This window comes from Girardinichthys multiradiatus, chromosome 9 (genome assembly GCF_021462225.1).
Source record: "Girardinichthys multiradiatus isolate DD_20200921_A chromosome 9, DD_fGirMul_XY1, whole genome shotgun sequence".
Taxonomy (NCBI): Eukaryota; Metazoa; Chordata; class Actinopteri; order Cyprinodontiformes; family Goodeidae; genus Girardinichthys; species Girardinichthys multiradiatus.
The window spans coordinates 29,462,962-29,486,870 of record NC_061802.1 but is presented as its reverse complement, the minus strand read 5'-3'; the positions used below and the strand labels follow the sequence as shown (position 1 = coordinate 29,486,870).

The following is a 23,909-nucleotide window of genomic DNA, read 5'->3' as shown; positions in this document are numbered from 1 at the left end:
CAAAACTTAGAAAACCGCTGTCCCTCCATCCAATTTGAATGACTGTGAGCTGTTTTGCATAGAAGAGTTTGCAGCAGTTTAACTCTCTAGATGTGCAAAGCTGATGGAGACATTCCCCAAAAATCCTACCCCTGTAACTGCAGCAAAATGTGGGTGAAAAGCACTGACCCCGGGCTACTGAAAACAAATAAATGCCGCATTTCTCACAATTTTTTTATTTGTAAAAAAAATTTAAAAACATGCATCCCTTTCCTTCCGTTTCAAAATATTACGTTTCTTTTTTATTAGTACAACAAAAAGAAACTGAAGGATAAGTCCACAGGACAATTAAGGCTCAGAAAACATACACGTGGTTGCTGTATCACTCTGCATAACTTCTGTGATATTTCTGATCGCATTCTCAATCTCTGGATTCTGAAACACAAGAAAGTACAAAAAACAAGCTTTATTCATGCCATTAAGTCCAAAAGGGACAGCTTTCATTGACAGTTTTACTTCAATAGCATATAGTTAAAAAACAGTAACGATAATCAATAAAATGCAGATTAAGAAAATCAAATACTGTAAAATTGAGTAAAAACAGCCTAAACTTATAAAGAATCTGATGGGAGTCAAACTGACCTTGAACTGGAAGCCAATGTAAAAACATGAGGTTTAACACAGGATTTAAAAGACTTGCAGCATAAATATCAAGTGGCAGATTATTCCAAAGATAAGGGGCTGCCATTGCAAAAAGCCTTGCATTAGGGCCAACTGAATAATCTCAATGGTTTTTTGAGGTTTTATGGGTCGAGTAGTTAGGCATAATAATTGTTTGTCAAAGCACTCAGATTTAAAAATATAGGCCAAAATAATCCTAAAATTAATTCAGAAACAAACCTAAGAGTAAATTTTATAAAACTGAAGCAACACCATTATGCCTTCCTGTGCCTGCTAGTGAAGAAAAGATTGTTCAAGGCCAATATGTAGAAAACGGCTGTAGTCCATTCTAAAGACAACGAAGAATTAATTAATGTTTTTTGAGATGCTCATAAGTAGATAAGATTTTGCTTTGGCAATTTTACACAGCTAATAAAAACTGGTCTTGGCAAATGTACTCATTTGCTTCCTTACTTAAAAGTAGAACAAACTGACCAAAGAAAAAGAAAAACACTACACATCTCAAACAGAAGATGCCTTGGACCACTGACCTGGCTCCTGTTGAGATTGGTCTCTATTTGTTTGAGGACTTCATTGTCATTTCCTTCATGGTTGCTCAGACCTTCCGTCACCAGCAAAAGCAGCAGCAGCAGTACTGCTGACAGAAGGGTCCAGAGGTGCATCATCACCTGAAACTACATCAGCAGATCAGAACATTTAATAGAGCACAAAAAAAGTTTCCTGTAAGTCAGACAACAGGGACGCGGGGTCTATTTAGTGCATGTTTAGGCACGAATGGCTTTTTGTGGGGAAAATAACACTCTGTCATTAACACCAGCCCTCCCTGGCTGTCTGCGCAGAACAACACAAACTTAACAGTACTGCTAGTACTTACTAGTAAGTCAATCAAAGTGCTCTAACAATCAGTTAAAGAAAAGAAAAACAATAAATACTAAATTATTGAAAGAAGAAATAAAAGTAGAAAACGAGTTCTCTGACTTGGCTGGAGCAGAAGGAGAGAAACAAAAATTTAAAAGACAGTCTCAGTCATCCTTATTTTAAATGGCCAGCTAAGTAGTTTTGTTAAACCTACTGCAAAAGCTTGGTGACCTTTAGTTGGTGATTTTCACTTTTTCACATTACTGAGTTCTCCGTCATCAGGTCAAGTTTTTTTTTTTTAGACAAAATGCATTAAGTGGACATTTTATGGTCAAAGTAATATAATGAAACTCTCAATTAGGCTGAAATGAAACCATACATTTGAAGTTTGCAAGTCTGCTAACAAATCCAAAATAACTACAGTGGCATTTACACAAATACAACTCAAAAATAGCTTCCAGTCTTGTTAGTAAAATAAAAAACTTTTTTTTTTAAATTTCACTTCAAATAGAGCCCTTTAACTTGTATATTTTGAGTTATAACTGTATGTTTTACAGTATAAGTGAAAAGTTACGCTACAAAACACCTACAGTTGTTTGCGGCTTTTGACGCGATGCAGAGCTCTTTAACTGACTCACCGTCATCCCCGGATTATTTCCCCACACCTAAAGGTGTTTTCAGTTTTTGGATCACCGGAGACAGGTTCGGTCGCCGAAAATGCGCGATCCGAACTTCGATCTTTTCAGATGGGGAATCTTGCAGCTGCACACCAGTCATAAAGGGATGGGGGTGGGGGGGGGGGGGTCTGTACAATCTAGCAGTGACTCTACATCCTGTGTGGAGCTCCGCACTTCCCATTCCACTAACCCCCAAACACCACAGAAAACAAGCAGCAAACAAGAACAGGCCTCCGGGCTCTGCTTCTGCAGTTAAGCCCAGAGTTATTCGTACCCCACGTAGAAATGTGACAGCTATCTCTCCAAGTATAATAAAACAATGTTAAAGAAGTATTACTTTAAAAACTGGAATCATTCAGTGGAACATTATAGCAATACTGGTGACCATCTGTTTGCATGTTTCCACTGGTATTTCCATTATTTGTGTTTGAGACTGGAAGGCCTCCTTGCCATCGCCCTAATCTTTCACTCCCTTCACAGATTCTCTATCAGATTCAAGTAGCGACATTGATATTACGTATACTCAGAAAAAAAAACATGTTTGTAAAATTAAAAGATAATTTTTAACCTACATTTTTACACTTATACAAGGTTGTATTGAGAAAGAAATTTGAGATGAAATTCGTCTTTTGTGTTTTCACAAATGAATCAAGGGTTTTGTTAGTCCCAAACTGTGTTTTACATAATCTGTATTGAGTCTTGAATAATCTGGTTCAAGTTGGAGCAGATATTTTAGCTTTTATTTAAAGATAATCAAGGTCTCTAGGTTCATTGAAAAATGTGAAATATCCCTTTAGTTTAGCCATAATTTTATCCATATCAATTCCATCAACAACCTGGTACACATACATATTGCAGAGAGTTTGCACAACACAAGGTCTAAATTCTTTAAAACTTATTGGGCAAGCAAATTAGCTAAATAAAACTGCGTTATAAATAAGAGAACTCTCTCTGGCTTTTGTTCCAAACAAGTGCTACCGCCCCATGACAGAAGGGCGCCCTGGCTAGCAAGCCATATAGCCCATATCAGAAACTGCCACTGGTATATAAGTAGCATTTCTCTAGAAAACAACCACTCTTCCAAAGAAATTCAATCTAAAAGAAGAACAGCTCAAGTTTCTCACTTCATTTCTTTCACATCTGTGTTTAAAATGTATCTACTTTGAAAGTTACTGCATTTACTGTATATTTACGTAGTTTACATGCACTCATCATGGGCATGATACATTAATTTGGGCCTTTTATCGATTTTGTTACCGCTCTATGATGGAAGGATTATACAACAAAGAACTTCAATGAATGTTAAAATAAAACTGTTGCAAAAGTTTGATTTTTTTTTTTATAGGTTTTCTCCGTTCCCCCCTTTTTAAAAATGATAAAAGCTCAAATACCTACACCACAACAAATATTTGGTTAAAACTCCTTCAGCAGGTTGCCTCTCTAACCAGTGCTGATTCTGGTATAAATGCCTCCAACAAACGTTTTTTGGAACCATCAACAAACTTTTGCCCTAACATTTGACAACACTCTTGGCAGACCTCATTTAAATTGCTTAATGTTGGGATTATGAATCTGAGAATATTATTTAATATTTTATCAAATAATATTTCGGTCTGTTAAGGGTTGTCCTGTGAATACCAGCCCAGTAAGGCGATGGTATTAGGACAAAATAGAAAGGTGTGAGATGAGCTGTGACATTATTGAACAGCATAAACTCTGCACACACATGGAATGAATTCACACAATTTCTTAAAATACAAGAATTTATTAACAAAAATAAGTCAACTCAAAGGCAAACATATTTCAATCAACAAACTCTTTACTATGCTAAAACAATCAAACTAAACTACCAAGCAGAATTAAAGAATAAGGAAGACTAATGAGTTATGTACAATATAAACAAGTTGATTAAAGATGATTGAAAATCATGACCAAAAGAGTGATGCAACATTACCATGCAATGTTTATGTTTGAGAACCAAGGATTATCTTGAAGAATCTGGAAATGAAGTTAAGTTAGTCTTGGAACCAACTTAGGCAATAATCAGCAAACCTTTAGACAACCATTCACAATGCAAGATCAGATAAAATATTTCAATAAAATAATGTTTTAAATAATGATCTGCTGAATAAAACCAACCTTCTGGATGACCATTTCTCAACAGTGTCTCATTAGCTGCCTTTATTTATTAAAATAATATTTGAAGAAATATTATTAAGGGAATATTTTGGAAAGAGCCAAATCTTTCTGGAGAAATGGGCTTAATGGTGTTTACTTAGTTATCAAGTTTAGTAAATGATGTTCAGGGACACATTATTTACAGGACTGAAAACTAAATCTTTCTGGGTAAATATTATTTAGCAGCAAGCACATGTCCTTAGCTGTTAGCAGTGGAAGCTAACAAAGAAGGTCAGAATCAGAATCAGAATCAGAATCAGAAAAGCTTTATTGCCAAGTACGTTTTTGGACATACAAGGAATTTGTTTTGGCGTAGGTGATAGCTTAGCACCAGATTCAGACACACACCTTTAAAAAAAATACCGTTAATAAAAGGGTTAAAATGCATAAGTGCAGACGGCCCGTTATGATAAATCTTCTGTTTAAAATCGTCCTTTAATAAAGTGTGTCTTAACTTTAAAAACATACAAAGAACACAACATGAGGACGTGTGCTGCAGATATTCTGCTAGCACCAAGATAGCTGAGTTCAACACAAACAAAACTTCATAAAATGAAAAACGTTTAGATCATTTCAACCTAAATCACTTCTATGTTTTTCTGCCCAAACACTTAACCTCATGAACTGTGGTGAGGAACGTTGTCTAAGCGACGATGAAGTTTGAAGAGAGCTCTGTGAACAACCTCTGTAGCTCTGGCTGGAAGACTGGCTCGTTCTGTCCGCCAACCACACTGCACGTTACTGTTACCACGGTGATGCTGTCTCTGCTGTCTTCCTTCCAGACTGGGAGACCGTTCTGCTCGGCTTCGTAGAGACCGCTTCTCTGTAGCTAACTTCTCTGGGACAGTTTGCTTCTGCAGGCCTCAGAGAGAAAGTAAGTAATTCTTACACCTTAATTTCTCCGTTCATGAATGAAAATACCGGATACACAGACAGTATTTCATTCGTATTTAACTTTGCATATGATTGATGATTGTATGACATCCTTGGATCCAGTTGAAGAGTTTATGTCTGTTTGCCAGCAAAGAGACATCAGTGCGCTTGTCTCCCCTATCCGGTCCCTCTCGAAGGCCGTGTGGAAGAGGTTGGCTTGTTGGAGAGGGGTGCTCTTATTCAGACAGTGGCATCATGGGAAGTCTGCTGCTACCCCCCTTTCCTCAGTTGCTGGAAGTCAGTTAAATGCAATTTATTTTGAAAGTTCCAGAAAAGTGTGTACCGGAGTTTTAATGTTGAAATCCCTGGCTGGGTCCCCACATTAAGTTCCTGGGACAGGCTCAGCTTTTGAACATACTCCACAAACCTTCAGCATAGGTAAGATCAGAGCTTTTCCAAATGTTTTCACAAAAGTTTGCATTTGGGATCATTTTCCTTTTTAAACACCCAACTGAGTCCAAGTTTCAACCATCTGACCCAGCTGTCACATCAAATAAAAATGCATTTTTTAGGTCATTCAAGAACAACCCAGGAACCAACAAGCCTTAAGCTTGGAAGCTGTTGAAACACTGTCACTGTCAACAGAAAACCCAGTTTTACATTAATATAGATAGAGATAGTAACAGCTACTAAAAATAACCCCTGCTGCCAAATCAGTGTCTTCAAATTTAACTGAAATTTGCAGCATGGACAATCCAAATTTCTTCTGAAGTACAGTGCTATGATTGGTTGAGACAGAGACTGAGCTATTTGGCCACAGTGACTAAAGGAGTTAAAGTGAGGCTTTAGAACACTGTATTAGTTATCTAGCATGGAGGTGGTAGCATCATGCTGAGGGTATATTTGAGAGCCAGTGCTATTGGTGTATGGAACAAAGTCAATGAAATAATGAAGTCAGTGGACTAAATTTTTCGACTTTACCTCAAACAAGCACCTTCAGTGTTGAAACTTGGACACAGGGTGATAAAAGAGGCTAACATTTAGTTTCTAAAAAAAGACCTGTCAAAAATGTATGCACTATGCTTAAAAACATGGCCCCACCCAGAAAATTAGTCGAGTTTAATTAGCTCTACCATTTCTGAATGTCAAATATCCAGCCTGAACTATGCCAGAGGCTATCTAGTAATTACTCAAAGAGCGTGGCTTCTCTCAACATGAACATCTATTCAGATATTAGTGGGCATGTCTGTATCATTTTGTGTTAGTAGGTAAAATAGTGACCCTGCATGGATTAGAGAAAATCCCCATTAACTTGTATACCCAGTTATTGTGTAAAAAGATTCTTAGTCTCAGCTGCCATTATTTGAAATGGCAAATTATGTAGTTTTGTTACACCCTGCACAAGCTTGGTCACCTTTATTTTGTGTAAAAAATAAATCACCAAAGTTTCCTGGCCAGAACTGTAAAAAAACACAAAAAATGAAAGCCACTAGTTTTAAAAATCTGATTTATTAAGCTTGTTGTTATGACTCACACAAGACATTTTAAAATATTGTTTTACAATAAGTTTCTGAATGAGAACGTAAATAGATCGACTATTGTCCTGGAGGTCACTTATAGCTGATTCACATTTAGTAACAGCAAGACATTAATTTTCAGTGTTTCAACATTCCTAGCTGCCAGCTGAATTTCATCTCCTTCCATGAATGAGGTTGCTGAGGGCAAAAGTTTATGCTTCAACTCACAGGATCTTGTTATTTTGCAAATACCACAGACAAATCACAAGACAAAGCAGAAACATCAAAATCCATCATGGAAACCTGATGACAACTATGCCAGATTTTACATTCAGCTTAAGGCAAAAGAAAAATGCTCTTACATTACAATGATCTTCAAAGTGACACAAAGGTCATGAAAAGTGCAGACCTGGAGGGACAGTATGTGGTCTTTATGCAGGTGAATCCTGTACAAGTGATTTGCTCAAACAAATATATTTCATCATATATTTAAGATCCACTTCTACAGATTCTTTACAACAGGAAACATATTGCTGAATAGCAGCAGTAGAAACTAAGAGATTAATACAAATAAATAAATAAGTCAATAAAGTATAAGAAAGCATAATCACACCTCAGACTAAACACCAGAGGCAGGAATTATAATCCAAAAACAAAGGAACAATGAACAACAACCTCTTTCAGTGGAGGTTCTTGTGTAAATGGCACCCTGGGGGAGCCTCTCCTTCTGCCGCCTCCAACCCCCACCACAAACACAGTTTGCGAAAACATAATTTCTTGAAATTTTCCAGTTGAGCATGGATAGGAGCATCAATCAGGCACTCCAGCTAAAGAAACAGAAGAGTTCTCAGGATAACTTCACTCCACGTGGGCAAGCAAGGACAATGTACAAGCATAAAACCAATATAAAACATTTGTAGGGCGCAAATATTTTCTATATATATAATGCACACGCAATCCTTTCTTATACCACCCTGGGCAACTGTCCATGTAGCCAATATTAAAAACCACCACAGGCCACAGCTTTAATGCTAAATTCACATTGTGTATACATTAAAATGTAAATGGGGAAACTTTGTTGTTTTCTTGATTAAAATAAACACCCTATTAACATTTTACTTCCTAAATGATGGCTCCGTAATTATATACTGATCTTTCAGCTTGTTGAAACTGAATCATTAATTTATCGAGTGATGCCTCCAAGGCAGAAAGGTGCTCTTTTCGTGTGTTTAGTGTGCAGTTTGGGAGATGTACACAAGAGCTGTTGTGAAAAATACTAATAATATTAATTTAGACTTTATTGATCTCTCAATGGAGAAATTATTCTTTTCATTTAACCCATCCCTTAGGGAGCAGTGGGCTGCCATTGTGTGGCACCCGGGGAGCATTCAGGGGCTAAGGGTCTTGCTCAGGGACCCAGAATGGCAGGCTGTGGGATTCAAACCAGGGTACTTGTGGCCTCTCCAGGACGCAAATGCCCTGCTCTTTTACCACCAGGCCACCACTCCCACTAAAATGTGAATGTGTGATGAAATTGTTCTGTGTTCTGGTTGAAAAATGGCAGTCAGTACAACAGTCTGTCACACAGTTTGGATGAATTTGCAGATTTCAGTGAAGTATCCGTGTTCAGCTTAATAGATAGACGCAACGTGCACAGAAACTGTCCTCTATCAACACTTTGTTATGACATCAGAAAGATATCAGAAGGGTGTGTCCATCTGGCTCCCCTTTGCAGCAGGCAACACCACCCCATAGCTCCTCTCCTGCCACTTTAGCCACTGCATGTGGACCTCTTTCTGCACCTACAAAACAAGATTATATGCAAGGGAGAACATACATATGGCTAAAGGGAAAGACAAGAAAACTGCTCTCTGTCTTGAAAATTTTCACCTATGAGCATCAAGAAAACATTGTATTATATTGTGTTAAAAAGGAAAATTTAATTTAATAATGTTTAATAATGTCAAGCCCATGTAGGTTTTGTTAATTAGCATGTTGTAAACTACTGTTTTTTGGACAAGGCTGCTGTTATAACTCCTTTTGGGTATGGGATAGTCTCTGTAAAATGTCAAAACAAAAAAAAGTTATTTGAACCCTTTTGGAAACTCTTGCAATTTTCCATATTGCAGAGAGCACAGAGGAAAGGACTTGCCCAGAACTTGCCGAGAGCCAATAACGTAATGGGCAGGACAAAGATATTGATGACATAATTGAACATTATATGGACAGATAATGCAGATTTGGAATCTTGGCTTCAAGGTTTTGAGCAACTCAAAGCAGAGGGCTAAGTGCATCTCATTTCAAATCACAGCAATGACAGAAAGCACCAGTGCAGGGGTGTAAAACTTCAGTTCTTGAGGTTCAATGTCTTGCAATATTTAAAGTCTAGCAGACCTGAATCACATGGCTGAATTACCTCCTCATGCACTCAATGTCTACAGTGTCTTGCCATTAGCATGCTGCTAATGACCTTATTATGTGATTCAGGTGTATTGATGCAGAGACACATCTGAAAATTGCAGGACAGTGGCCCTTAAGGACTAGAGTTTGACACCTGTGAACCAGTGAAATCAAAAGCCAAACCATCACAACGACCATGGATGTTGTTTGTGAGCATAAAGTTTTTGATGGTAAGAATATGTGTTGTTTTACTGTCATTTTTAGCTGTTATGCATTCTCTGTTTATCCAAAATGTCATGGAATTAAACTAAGTCAAAGACTACTCCCTACAAAGTATTTCCCTGCATGTTTACCAACAGTAATGTATGGGGTGCCATTTAGGACAGAAACAATGAGTTGCAGCAACGACTTTTTCTTTGATCTGAGTCGAATGAATGACAAATTGTATGTCAGTATTCTGACTGAATCTTGTTTTATGAATATAAAGTGACTTTTAGGATCAAACAAAATTTTGTTGTGGGAAAACTAAATTTAATGAGACTTACAGGTTTAGGTGGTTTGACAGACAGTGTTCTTGGAATACCATTTTGACAGCGAGATTACCGCTGAGTTGCTAAACTCTCAAATAAAATACAAATTGATTTTTCAAAAGAAAATATAGACTTTTAGCTGCTTCAGTTCACTGCCGCCATGTTTTACACAATCACCAAGATGGTTTTATTATTTGGGCACAGATCACTAATATTAAGTATTCTAGTTTGACAATTGTTAATAGTTGCTGGTCAGAACTGAAGGAGAAATTACAATATCTACCAGAATGTGGTCAGAGTTCTAGCTTTTTTAAAACTACAGTTTCTGTCATAAGCACTTATTCAGAACTGCATGGCAGTAAAGTCAGAGTGTTGGTCCAACTACCTTTAACACAATATTTATCCTGACTTTTGCCTTCTCACTGGATAAATCAATTTTCACTTTGGGACATAAACTCACATGTGAACCAGTGACTTTGCTATGGCTATTTTCTTTTTGGGTGGCCATTGTGTTATGCATTGATGCACAAGCTTGGTCTTCAACACAACACGACTCTTCTGTAACTTTTTGTGGCCTTCTATGCTGCTTTGTGCATTTCACTATTTAGCTTTTGTCTTTTTTTCTTGAACATATTCATTGACTCTGGGTATGGGGATGAATTTAACCATCATGACCTATAAGCCTAAATACGAGTGAAAATGAACTGCTGTAAAATTAAGAATATAAACCCTTTGAAAAATAAACTACAGGCAAGAAAAAAGGAAAATAGCCAAAAGCAAAACGTATCTTTAAGCTCCGGCTTTCCTTTATCTGCAAGGCAATTTCCAAATTTATAGAAACAACTCATGCCACAATTCAGTCTACACTATTATCCCCAAGGCCCTAACAACTGTCATAGACCTTAAGTTATTGCATATATGGACAGATAAAGACAAGACAGGTGACGCTCTCAGACTGATGAGAGACTGGCCTTGCATTAAACTTAGTAATTATTTAAACCACTCTGGGGCCTTCAATTATGCAACAAGGCGGAAAGAAGAGGCAAATTGTTTTAGCACTTTAAGCCCCGGCAGCTTTTCACCCTCCACCTCTCACAGGTCTTTAATATTGCTAAACAGATTGCCTATGCAGCAGATATCTCTAAATCATCTGGGAATTATTCTGAATGTGTTATAGCCAATACTTGAGCGTAGTGTGGTTTGTACCAACCTCTTGATTAAGAAAGCAATAGAGGACTGCAACAAGAAATCCCTGTAAAAAAAAAGAGATGAGTTGTATTAACAATAGGTCCATTCACTGGATTTCAGATGTCTTTTGTGTCATTGCTTTTTTAGATGATGACAGCAATTCTTGCACCTAGCTTCATTCACAGCACAACTCAGCCACATGTATGCATACAAACTGTTTAAAGCAATGCTGCAGGGTTTATATGTTTCAATTTTATGAAAGCAAAGACATGTGCATGTTTTAAATCACCTTTAAGTTCTGTTTGGTTTGCTTCCAAGCAGTCAAAGTTTCTTTTTTGACTTTTAAAGTGATTTCAATCTGAACATACTCAAAAGATTTTCAAAGTAGTTTTTGGTCTTGGTCTTGTACCTGCTCATGACAGCAAAATGTGCACTGTGTACCTAAAAATAAGAAAAGTGGACTAACAAAGTACCTACAGCAGATAAGCTGTATCACAGAGTTATGACTTAAGAAAACATCCCTCAAACAGAAGGAGAAACAAAGAAAACTTACTGACTTATCACTGCTGGGGAGGTGATTAGTGACAATGGAACCAGGTGAGACTAACAGATAAAATGCAGTGCAGCTGAGTGAACACCTGAACTGAGGAAAAATGGTTAGTACATACAGAAATAAATACACAGGACATAGAATAATTTAACTTATCCAGAAGATAAAGACAGTACACAAAAAGTAAAACACAAAATGAACAAAGACTCTCAAAACAAAGGAGTGAACCAAGTACTGAGTGAAAAAAACCAAACAAATAATCACAACAAAATATAACCAAAATACAAATCCAAAATTCAAAACTCTAATAATGGTAAGATTTTGAACTGAAAAGAGGTAAACAATAATAAAAAGTTCATAGAAACATTTTAAAAGACTTGTGTTTAAAGAAATTACAAGAAAATCTGATTACTTGGAGGCAAATAATAGTAAGACATTTTGTTATGTGGCTCCAGTAAATATTATCTTCCAGCAGCAAGTTCATTTAACTTGTTATTTTGGTACAATTGGGAGAGATTATTTTATCATATTTTAATATTTCAAAATCCAAAAAGTCCAATCCAGCCTAGATGTATACATGAGCCCCACATGGGTTTGCTTGGTTTAAATGGGTATTAAATTGACCTGGGCTCAACATGGATTTTTTTTTACAGTTTTGTGACACTAGTGGGCCCTCAAAATTACAGGAGATAAAGGCTTGAAATATTTCACTCTATGTGTAATGAATCTATGTAATATATGAGTTTCACTTTCTGAAATGAATGACGAAAAATATTGAACTTATTTACAATATTCTAATCTACAAACTACAGCTCACATTTTCTCCTCGTGTAGAACCCTTAAAAACTTAAATGTTGGTTTTGTGGTTCTAAATAATATGTGTCCCACTTTAGGTCCAGTGTTGACATACAATCAACCAATGAAGGCAATTAACACGGGTCCCATATGTAACCCAAAGACAATTCGATCAGCGACTCACATTTTTCACCTATTTAACACCTATGCCCCCACATCTAAGTGTTGTTTGGGAAATGAAAATCTAATCTGCAATCAACTGAAATACTGGCCAACATAAAATCTAAAAAAAAAAAAAAATACATCTGAAATACGAGAATTTTCACAATTATCATTTATCTACATCATTCCCTAAAATATGAAGCTGCAAGGAGAAATAAACTGATAGGTAGCATTAAAGTACATGTGTACAAAATGGTACAAAATAGAAGCAGGTTGGGATGGAAAGGCAACACCTCAGTACGAAATAGGGCTTTAAAAATAAACTAATCTGCTTAGTGTGAAAAGTTCACATTTGCACCTGAAAGGATCCAAGGCAGAGCTCGATATAGAAACGCAGGTTGTTTAAGTAGTCAGGCAGAAAACTGAAGAACATGTAGTGGGTTCCAAACAGAGGGATGAGGAGGAGGGTGGACTTGGCCAGGCGCCTGTTGCACAGAAAGAAATAAAATCCAGATACCAGAGATGAAACTTCCTGTGGGAGACAGTTAGCGCCTGTCTCATCTGAATGCTGCTGATAGCCTAATGCAAGTGGGCAAACAGATGATCGGATGTCAGTTTTAAGGACTACTCTGTGTGTGTGTGTGTGTGTGTGTGTGTTTGTATAGAAGCACCGTAGCTGATGCAATTATGTCAAGCATCTTCTAACATACCTTGATATGTCTTTTATGAAGTCCAGAATACTTGATGTGTTGAGCACTCTCAGTCTATTAGTGAACCTATTTCAATTAGAAATTCTGATAAGGCTCTTGGTAGACGTGGGCAGACTGAGTAGATTGTTGTTCAGCATGTAGGGTAAATGAATTATTCAGTACACACTGTGACTGTATCAACAGCTTTTGCGCAAACTGTATCTTTCAACATCCGAGAGCTGAAAAGTATTTAAAGAACTGTCAATCATCACTCTTGAAAAGTGCAAGAGTTTACCACAAATAAGTCACAGAGCCAAGAGTCTGAAAAATCCAGACTTTGTCTGGAAAATATGGATCTAAATGTAATAACAGAAAACCTCAGATAGGTTGAAACAAGCATTCCTTTGTCTTTGAAATATATCCAGATGACTTCATCGGTCTCTGGATTAGTAAAATGTACATATATTCAGCATATGAGAGCTGAGAAAGTGCATTACTGCTCAGACTTCACTGTCTGAGTATTACTATACCTGTACTGAGAGGAGTTATTGAACTGGATCAGCCGAGGATTTAGCTTCTGTATGAGGATTCTGATGATGTTCACAAAAAGCATAAAATTGACCTGTGAATAAAAAACAAAATGTTTGTTTCAATTATGTTCTTACAGACATGATATAGAAAATATTTGTACCAACACGATTAAAAATATCATAGCAGTTAACTGTATAATTGACTTGGACTGGTGTTGGTAGAGATTATGTATTGTGCTCCAAAACTACAAAATTATTTTTCCCCTGAGACCTTTTCCCTGGGATGTCTCTAAAATGAAAGAAAAAAAAAATTCATAACCAGTAATGGTTGTTGCATAAATTGAGCCCTGAGCAAGTCCTCTCCTCTGTGCCCCCCTAAGCCCAACTTTCTCTGGACTTCCTATGGTACAGAACACAGCGAAGGTAGGTAGGTAGGTAGGTAGGTAGGTAGGTAGGTAGGTAGATAGGTAGGTAGGTAGGTAGGTAGGAGGGAAGAGTACAATGTTTCAATGTGTAAAGAACACGGGGGCTTCCACTTCTTGTTGGCCTGACATTAAAAGCAACAGAAAACATCCAGCTACTTTTTTTCAGCCATCCTCTATCCCATGCCACTCTAAGCCGTGAGCCATATTTGCCCATATCAAAAACCATCACTGTACATAACAATCTGTACTCAATGAATAAAAGTGAATACTTTGTTTTGGCACAATGGGAGAATTTACCGCAATAGAGACCACAATTGGTCCCTTAATGATCCACCAGTATGGTGAGTCCCTGGTGTTGTCCCAGCATCTGCAGAGGAACACATTTAAAAATGTGTATCTCAGTCATTCTGAGTTGAACTTTCTGTATCACGTAAACTGAGCTTAAGAAAGAAATACATAAAGTTCTAGTAAAAAAAAACCTTACTTAAATTGAGCATAAATAATGCAAGAACGTGAAAGTGCAGAAACATAATTTATCACTTAAATTAAAACTTACACCTAACTCCTAAACTAATTTTATAACTTAATGAAGTGCTTCACTGTTCAGTGTTTTTAATTCATTAGACTGTATAATATAAATGAATAATCGAAGTAAATGCTAAAAGTTATGAAATTGTATACAAACTCTGTGTCCTCATAGTACACCCTGGATCCAATCCACAGAAGTATAAAGAAAACAGGCACACCTGCAGAGAGGCAGGAAACCAAAATTAATGTCACTGAGATGTAATCAAGACACACTGAGAAGGCACAATCATAATTAGATGGTTATTAGTGCAAGAATTTAATTTTTTCATATATATCTTCCCATATCTGTGCTGCAGTAAGAGGTTTTGTGCATTTATTCCAGTTTGCATGTAAACTTGTAGTGAATGTTTAGCATCACCTATGTCAAATTGTTTTTTTACAAAACTACACATAAAATAAATAAATGTCCATCATTTGTGGACAGTGTTAGTGCCACAGTTTTAGAAAATACCTTTAATTTCTTTGCTTTTTATGAGACAGGGCAGGGCAGTTTTAACTGTCACAATAATACGCTGATCTGGTCTGGTTCTGTGAAACTTTCTTGAAGCAGTGATACATAAATAAACAAATGTAAACTGTACAATTTGGTTTCTTTTAGTGGTAGTTCCATTATAGCCACAGCTTTGTCTAGAGACCCACAAGAGAGGATTGACATATAAACAGTCTTTGCCACTGCTTAGGGACCCCTGCTGGGATTTTACTCCTGTTTAACAGCTTTAAGGGTTTGATTTATTTTTAACAGGAAAATTATGTTTTTCCACATATAAAGTAACTGTTATATTCACCGTCTTGGCGGTTTGATTGAGGTGTGTTTAGTTTCAGCCAGATACCTGTTGTTTGCTTTATTTTGTCTGCTCAGAGTGATTGGAAACCCCACAGATGTTCTTCGGTAGGCACACTGTTTTTTATTTCTCTTTGTTGAATTATCATGAGGAATATGTTTAGGACAGATTAGCTATACATAGTTGCATTTATTTTTCCCTCAACAGAAATGTGTGCATGTTTGTGACATTAAGATGGAATAAAAAAAAAATGTGCATTCACAATCTAAAGTTAATATAAATATTACATTATAATGATCTGAGTTAAATAACTTGTTGCTCACAGGTCTGATATGTTACTACTATCCTGTCTGATCATTTTCACCCGATATTTCCTTCTGTGGCTTGTTATTTTAGAAATAAATGGGTAATGGGACCTAATGTGATTGTCAGGAAAAACATAATCTGTTGTATAGCCATTTTACTTCACTATTGGCTCTACTACGAAAACAAATTATGCAGTCATGCATTGTGATGCTAAAATGATCCAGCATGGACTATATAAAAGTGTGGTCAATGGTGGGCATTGGACTGTAGGTGGGATACTGCTACCCCTCCAACAACCTTAAACCCGCTCTGCAATAAATTCAGACCTATCGCAAAAGTAAAATGAGAGTAACATTTCAAAATTACTTTCTGTTCACACAATGTAAATGCAAAAATCAATCTTTCAGCATACAGTTGCTGTGACTATGAATCTGAATATATTATTTAATATTTAATATTAATACTTGAATATTTTATCAAATAATATTTCGGTCTGTTAAGGGTTGTCCTGTGAATACAAGCCCAGTAAGGCGATGGTATTAGGACAAAATAGAAAGGTGTGAGATGAGCTCTGACATTATTGAACAGCATAAACTCTGCACACACATGGAATGATTTCACACAATTTCTTAAAATACAATAATTTATTAACAAAAATAAGTCAACTCAAAGTCAAACATATTTCAATCAACAAACTCTTCACTATGCTAAAACAATCCAACTAAACTACTAAGCAGAATTAAAGAATAGGGAAGACTAATGGACTATGTACAATATAAACAAGTTGATTAAAGATGGTTGAGAACCATGACCAAAAGAGTGATGCAACATTACCATGCAATGTTTATGTTTGAGAACCAAGGATTATCTTGAAGAATCTGGAAATGAAGTTAAGTTAGTTTTGGAACTAACATAGACAACCATTCACAATGCAAGATCAGATAAAATATTTTAATAAAATACTGTTTTAAAGAATGATTTGCTGAATAAAACCAACCTGGATGACTAATTCTCAACGGTGTCTCATTAGCTGCCTTTATTTATTGAAATAATATTTAAAGAAATATTATTAAGGAAATAGTAAAATATTTAGGGAGTTACTTTGGAAAATAACCAAATCTTGTTGGAGAAATGGGCTTAAGTATGCAAGCATGGGTTCTTAGCTGTTAGCAGTGAAAGCTAAGAAAAGAGATGATAACTTAGCACCAGAATCAAACACACACCTTTAAAATACCGTTAATATAAGGGTTAAAATGCATAAGCGAGGACGGCGCGTTATGATCAATCTTCTGTGTTTAAAATCACCCTTTAAATAAAGTTTGTCTAAACTTTAAAAGCACACAAAGACAGAACACAAAACTGAGCACGTGTGCTGCAGATAGCCTGCTAGCACCAAGATAGCCGAGTTTCAAACAAACAAAACCAAACTTCATAAAATGAAAAATGTTTAAATCATTTCATCCTAAATCTCTCTGCCCAAACCCTAACCTCGTTTGAATTGTGTTGAGGAAAAGTTGTCTGGGGGACAACGACCTTTTTTTAAAGAAAGCTCTGTGAACAAAGGGTTAGCTTCAGCTAACCTCCGTAGCTAAGGGTGAAAGACGGCTCGCTCTGTCCGCCAACCAACTGCACAGTTACTGTAACCACGGTGAAGCGGTGCCAGGGTTCTTCCTTCAGACTGGGAAAACCGCTCCACTCGGCTTCGTAGAGACCGCGTCTCTGCAGGGAATTCTCTGGAACACAGTTTGCTTCTGCAGGCCTCAGAGAGAAAATCAGGCAATGCTTGTGTCAGGATGTGACATTTTGGACTTTGTGTTTTGTTTTGTTTACTGATTATCATATTTCTCCAGCCCCTCTGGTTAGGTTGTGTTTACTTATTGTTTACATTTTGTTTGTTTACATCCTAGTCCTTGTGTTCTCTGCTTCCCTTCCTGTCTGTTCAGTCTGTGTGGTGTTAGGTTTCATTACTCTGTAATCTGGTTTGCTTTATGGGCTCCTTGTTCGTTCTTAGGTTTGGTGTTTCTTATCTTCCCTTCAGTTTCTCAGTTTCCTTCAGTTCATGTTTATCCCTGATTCTTATGCTTTATTTTTATCTTTCTTTATAGTTTTGTTTTAGGTCTGCTCGGTGTCTTGTTAATTACTTGTATTAGGTTCACCTGTTCCCTCTGCCTCCTTGCCTCACCTGTCCTTAGTTCCTTTGATTACCTGCCTTTGTTTTCTCTCTGCATATTAGTTGGTTTGTTTCATTATGTTTTTGTGGGTTCCTTGCGTTACAACTCGACCCTTTATCCTCGTCCCTGCCTTGAGTCTCCATGTTCCTGCAGTGTCTGTAATGTAAGTGTTTGGATCTCGACCCTGTTCAGTACCTGCAGTGTTTTTGTTACTTTTTTACTTTTTTTGATTAAAGCTGAGAGACTGCTTTTTGAAATGCTGCTTCCAAGCTCTTGTCTGCGCTTCGGTCCACTCCAAAACCCCACCGTGACAGCATGTACCTTAATTATTCCCGTTCTTGAATGAATACTGGATACACATACAGCAATTCATCCGTCCTTAACTTTATGCATATGAGCGATCGTATGACACCCTTGGATCCAGTTGAAGAGTTATGTCTGTTTGCCAGCAAAAAGACCTTAGTGCGCTGTCTCTCCGGCCAGCCTCGCAGCAGAGTCCAGATGGAAGAGGCAGGATGTAGCAAGAGCGGTGCTTTTATTTGGACAGTGACGTCACAGGAAGTCCGCAGTTACCCCGTTTCCTGGCTGTGCCGGAGGTAGGTTAATGCAATTTATTTTGAAAGTTCCAGGCAGTGTTGCCAGGTGTACGATAATTATCGTATTTGTACGATTATTTTGCTCTCTGTACGGTGTACGGTCAATATTCCTAAAAATGGCCAAATGTACGATAATTTGAGCATTCCGTGAATGTGTGGTTGTAATCAGTCGTCATCAGCCTATCGCCAAAGTCTGTCGGAGTTTTTTTGTGAACCTTGAAGGCATCTGTGTCCGGATTCGGAAACAAATGCTGGAAATTCCAGCCAATTGTGCTTTTCTAAATGTGACCTACGTGTGACGTGATGCGTTGGCCTCAGAACAACGGCCATGATTGACTAAATAGTCCACTGCGCCCGCCCATGATTGAGGAAAAGAAAAAAAGAAAAGAAGAAGCAGAGCTCGGCACTGTGGGGCTGCAGCTGTTGATAAATCCATTCCATACTGACGCCACAAAGCTGCGAGTGCCTGTTAGACGATATTCAACACATCAACACACTTGTTATTTTGGTTATGACGAGTGTACGATAATTTCCCTCAAAATACGATAATTTTATGTCTCTAGTACGATAATCCTACACCTGGCAACACTGGTTCCAGGAAAGTCTGTACTGGCCTTTCACGTTGTAACCATGGCTGTGGTCCCAACACAGTTTATGTTCACAACCAAATATTACCTTCATTAAATTTATAACAATCTGTAATGTTAAAAAATCTATTTTTAATTGTGTCTGGTGATAAAAATTATGTGAACTGCTTGTAAACTAATATTATATTTGGACTTCAAAAAGAAATCACAGAAACCGTGGCTACCGAGAGTTGTAAAAAATGCAGGTGTCAGATTGTGACACGGTTTGGGCAAATTACTCCTTATTAACTCGGATCAATATCATGGACAAAAAATTATCATCAGGGCAACCCTAATTTAGAATAAATCTATTTACTTGAATAAAAAAACAACATAAATATGCTTAAAGTGGAAAGTCTACCCAACAATCTGTAGTAGGCTAGGTCATAAACCTGACATTTACAGCTCGTCACTTACAGAGACATACACACTTTAGTCTTTAATGCTTCCTAAATGCCGCATGGTACGATTCTCACCCCATCCCAGCAGACTGAGGCCCCAAATGCAGCGGCGGCTGTGGTAGAAAGAGGAGAGCAGCAGGGAATTGAGGTAGAGCGCCTCCACCAGGAGCCAAAAGAAATTAGTCATCATACAGTAGTGACAGAAAACCACAGAGGCCTTGCAGGCAAACTGGACAGAAAAAGAAGAGGCATAGAGTGAATAATTATATGGCAAAATCTACCCCAAACTCTCCTTTTGGCATTGTAATTATCTTACTGTGGACAGGGTGCAGTGGTTGGTGTCATAACTTGGGAACAGATTGGCATCCTTTATGAACACGGCCACAGATTTCAGGATAAAAGACAGGAAGAGCTGGATGTGAATGAAGTTCCTGGCACATCTCAGCCTCCTGTTGAAAAATACGCAAACACACTCGGCTCGAGGCTGTGATGTACAACAAAAAAGAGCATTTCTTTCAAATCTTTCAGCCAAACTGATTAACAGTTCTCCTCTACCAGGATATTTTAAGATTTATGTTGTTTTGGTGGTTCGTCTTTTAATTTACATATTTAATTAATCCTTTTTATTTTCACATATTTATTTTAAATTCTCTCCAAATAATACATTTTTATGGTTCTCTGTGCCAGTATTGGGTGTCTTTTATAAAGAGATTTTTGAGGAATCAGTCTAAGATTAAAACGTCTTTGAAGGCTAAAGGAGAGAACATCAGGGTTGGAGTTTGTGTGCATTTCTACAAACACAATCCCCTCACTAAACGGCCTATTTATGTGAATATATGGACTTATGTTGGTAATTTAATTGGTAATAGACTTGATTATACGGCCTTTGGCTTTGATTTACACATAATGGAAAACTGCACCTTTAAACACGTCTCTCTGATCATCCAGTGGGTAAGTAACTGAAACAACAATGGAGATGCATTTAATTTACATAATTGAGATTTTGTCAGCTAATGTGCCCAAACAGAATCTAGAGTTATTAAAGAGGAACATTGTGGTGTGTTAACTCTCTTTTCTTGACCAGAATTTATTTGACTTTACAGCTGTAGATTAATGGAAAAATTGTCTTTATATGACCGAGCGCTTTTTTCAGAGACAACTTCAACTTGGAATTTTTGGCCTTTTTTCATTATTACTGTGGGCTTTTGGCCATGCAATAACAGTTTAAATAGCAAAAAACAAATCCAGTCTGTGCCAACTTAATGCTAATAAAAGGCGTTAAAAATGAAAACTGCGACAAGTCTAAATAGGTCACATTTTAGTAACATTTTTCTTTAATGTTGATAAAACTATTAAAACATGTGAATGAGAGTTGATGTTCTGAAAATCCATCCAATATAAGATACAGTTAATTCGAACAAAGACAACAGGAGAGAATAAAACAAACGGTAGAAAATGGGATATTCCATATGCTAATTTGTGAAAGACGCCATTAACGATATATTGTTTTAAACTTTATTTCAAATAAATTATGGTAAAAGAACAAGAACTGAATCAGGTTGGAGTTGTGAAATTCGGTCAAAAATATTTAGGTGGTGAACTATGAACATGAAACAAATTATTTTAACCTGGCTGAACTGAGTTTAGAACTAGTTCTTGATAAGGATGAACTGGCCCAACACTGGCTTTTCATCTGGAACATTGCATTTGGTTTTTCTATTACTGCTATTCAGCCTGGCTCCACTCCACTCGGCCTTCTTTGCCTTCTTTGCAAGCATTTCCATTACTGTTTACTGTTTTCCATACCGGTACCTACTTTTTTTGTCCCTGCTCCTGAGCAGAGTAGGGACTGAACACATTGCGGTTCACTGATTGGACATGGGACCTGGAGAAATTAGGTTTTCCAAGAGGTAGTGCTGGAAAAAGTTAACAAAAGAGTGACTACAATAATAATAAAACAAAATGTAATTTTACTATTTACAAATCATAAACCATGCCTTAGGGGCTGAAAGAAAAGAAAAAGGAAACCATGTCAGCTTTCTGAATTATGCAATAAAAATGTGATCAAAATATAACTATTTGTAATACTAGAGCATTTTAATTTTTTTTACTCCTCAGATATTCAGAATTTCCAAGAGAAACAATGTGATACACAATGGTTAAGCACATTGTTAAAGGAATAGATTGTTTATGGATACAAAATAGAAATAGGTATGTATAAATTAAAATGCATGAGAACAAAATGCCTGGAAGAACTTCAAGACATTCTTGAAGTTTTTTTGCTATGTAGTATATATTTTTATATATATATATATATATATATAAATATAAATATATATAAATATGTATATATATATATATATATATATATATATATATATATATGTATATATTTACAGTAATGTGCAAAGTGTCAATCATGTATTTTCATCAATCAACAAAATACAGTTAATGCACAAAAGAGAAAACTAAATCAAATCAATATTTGGTGTGACCACTCTCTGCTTTCAAAACAGCATCAATTCTTCCAGGTAAACTTGCACACAGTTTTTGAAGGAACTCGTCTGGTAGGTTGTTCCAAACATCTTGGAGAACTAACCACAGATCTTCTGTGGATGGAGGCTTTCTCACATCCTTCTGTCTCTTCATGTAATCCCAGACACACTCCATGATGTTGAGATCAGGGCTCTGTGGGGGCCATACCATCACTTCCAGTAATCCTTATTCTTCTTTACGCTGAAGGGAAGTTCTTAATGACTTTGGCTGTATATTTGGGTTCACTCACTTAGCATTTTGTAAATAAATAAAAATAAACAATCATCATTTATATTTCTGAAAGCATTCTTAGTGTACAGCATTTTTCACACCTGCCTAAAACCTTTGCACAGTACTGTATATACACATATCTATATCTATCTATATATACCTATATACAGTACAGACCAAAAGTTTGGACACACCTTCTCATTGAAAGAGTTGTCTTTATTTTCACGACTATGAATAATGTAGCTTCACACTGAAGACATCAAAACTATGAATTAACACATGTGGAATTATATACTGAACACAAAAGTGTGAAACAACTGAAAATATGTCTTATATTCTAGGTTCTTCAAAGTAGCCACCTTTTGCTTTGATTACTGCTCCGCACACTCTTGGCATTCTGTTGATGAACTTCAAGAGGTAGTCACCTGAAATGGTTTTCACTTCACAGGTGTGCCCTGTGAGGTTTAATAAGTGGGATTTCATCCGAGTCACCAGCCTCAGAAATCGCAGGTTAACAGCAGCTCAGATTAGAGAACAGGTCAATGCCACACAGAGTTCTAGCAGCAGACACATCTCTAGAACAACTGTAAAGAGGAGACTGTGTGAATCAGGCCTTCATGGTAAAATAGCTGCTAGGAAACCACTGCTGAGGACAGGAAACAAGCAGAAGAGACTTGTTTGGGCTAAAGAACACAAGGAATGGACATTAAACCAGTGGAAATCTGTGCTTTGGTCTGATGAGTCCAAGTTTGAGATCTTTGGTTCCAACCACCGTGTCTTTGTGTGGCACAGAAGAGGTGAACGGATGGACTCTACATGCCTGGTTCCCACCGTGAAGCATGGAGGAGGTGTGATGGTGTGGGGGTGGTTTGCTGGTAACACTGTTGGGGATTTATTCAAAATTGAAGGCATACTGAACCAGCATGGCTACCACAGCATCTTGCAGCGGCATGCTATTCCATCCGGTTTGCGTTTAGTTGGACCATCATTTATTTTTCAACAGGACAATGACCCCAAACACACCTCCAGGCTGTGTAAGGGCTATTTGACCAAGGAGAGTGATGGGGTGCTGCGCCAGATGACCTGGCCTCCACAGTCACCGGACCTGAACCCAATCGAGATGGTTTGGGGTGAGCTGGACCGCAGAGTGAAGGCAAAAGGGCCAACAAGTGCTAAGCATCTCTGGAAACTCCTTCAAGACTGTTGGAAAACCATTTCAGGTGACTACCTCTTGAAGCTCATCAACAGAATGCCAAGAGTGTGTGGAGCAGTAATCAAAGCAAAAGGTGGTTACTTTGAAGAACCTAGAATATAAGACATATTTTCAGTTGTTTCACACTTCTTTGTTCAGTATATAATTCCACATGTGTTAATTCATAGTTTTGATGCCTTCAATGTGAAGCTACAATATTCATAGATAGATAGATAGATAGATAGATAGATAGATAGATAGATAGATAGATAGATAGATAGATAGATAGATAGATAGATAGATAGATAGATAGATAGATAGATAGATAGATAGATAGATAGATAGATAGATAGATAGATAGATAGATAGATAGATAGATAGATAGATAGATAGATAGATAGATAGATAGATAGATAGATAGATAGATAGATAGATAGATAACCAGTGTT

The 23,909-nt window shown here is 37.0% G+C and overlaps 1 protein-coding gene across 6 annotated transcripts in view; it reads right to left on the bottom strand.

Moving 5' to 3' along the window:
- Positions 1-6,736: 6,736 nt before the first annotated feature.
- ghrhrl (growth hormone releasing hormone receptor, like) overlaps positions 6,737-23,909 on the bottom strand; it is a 40,805-nt gene continuing 23,632 nt past the window's right edge. Inside the window, exons 6-14 of one of the 6 annotated variants that reach the window (XM_047374188.1) lie at positions 19,819-19,951; positions 19,578-19,731; positions 14,718-14,778; positions 14,330-14,399; positions 13,608-13,699; positions 12,747-12,873; positions 11,435-11,524; positions 10,904-10,945; positions 6,737-7,590 (exon numbers count right to left, since the gene is read on the bottom strand). In XM_047374188.1, coding sequence (XP_047230144.1) covers positions 7,444-7,590; positions 10,904-10,945; positions 11,435-11,524; positions 12,747-12,873; positions 13,608-13,699; positions 14,330-14,399; positions 14,718-14,778; positions 19,578-19,731; positions 19,819-19,951 — 916 coding nt within the window. In that variant the 3' untranslated portion in view covers positions 6,737-7,443. Of the gene's footprint in view, positions 8,566-10,903; positions 10,946-11,434; positions 11,525-12,746; positions 12,874-13,607; positions 13,700-14,329; positions 14,400-14,717; positions 14,779-19,577; positions 19,732-19,818; positions 19,952-23,909 lie in introns of all 6 variants that reach the window. The other 5 variants (XM_047374189.1, XR_007039548.1, XR_007039547.1 and 2 more) reach the window with 5 other exon arrangements.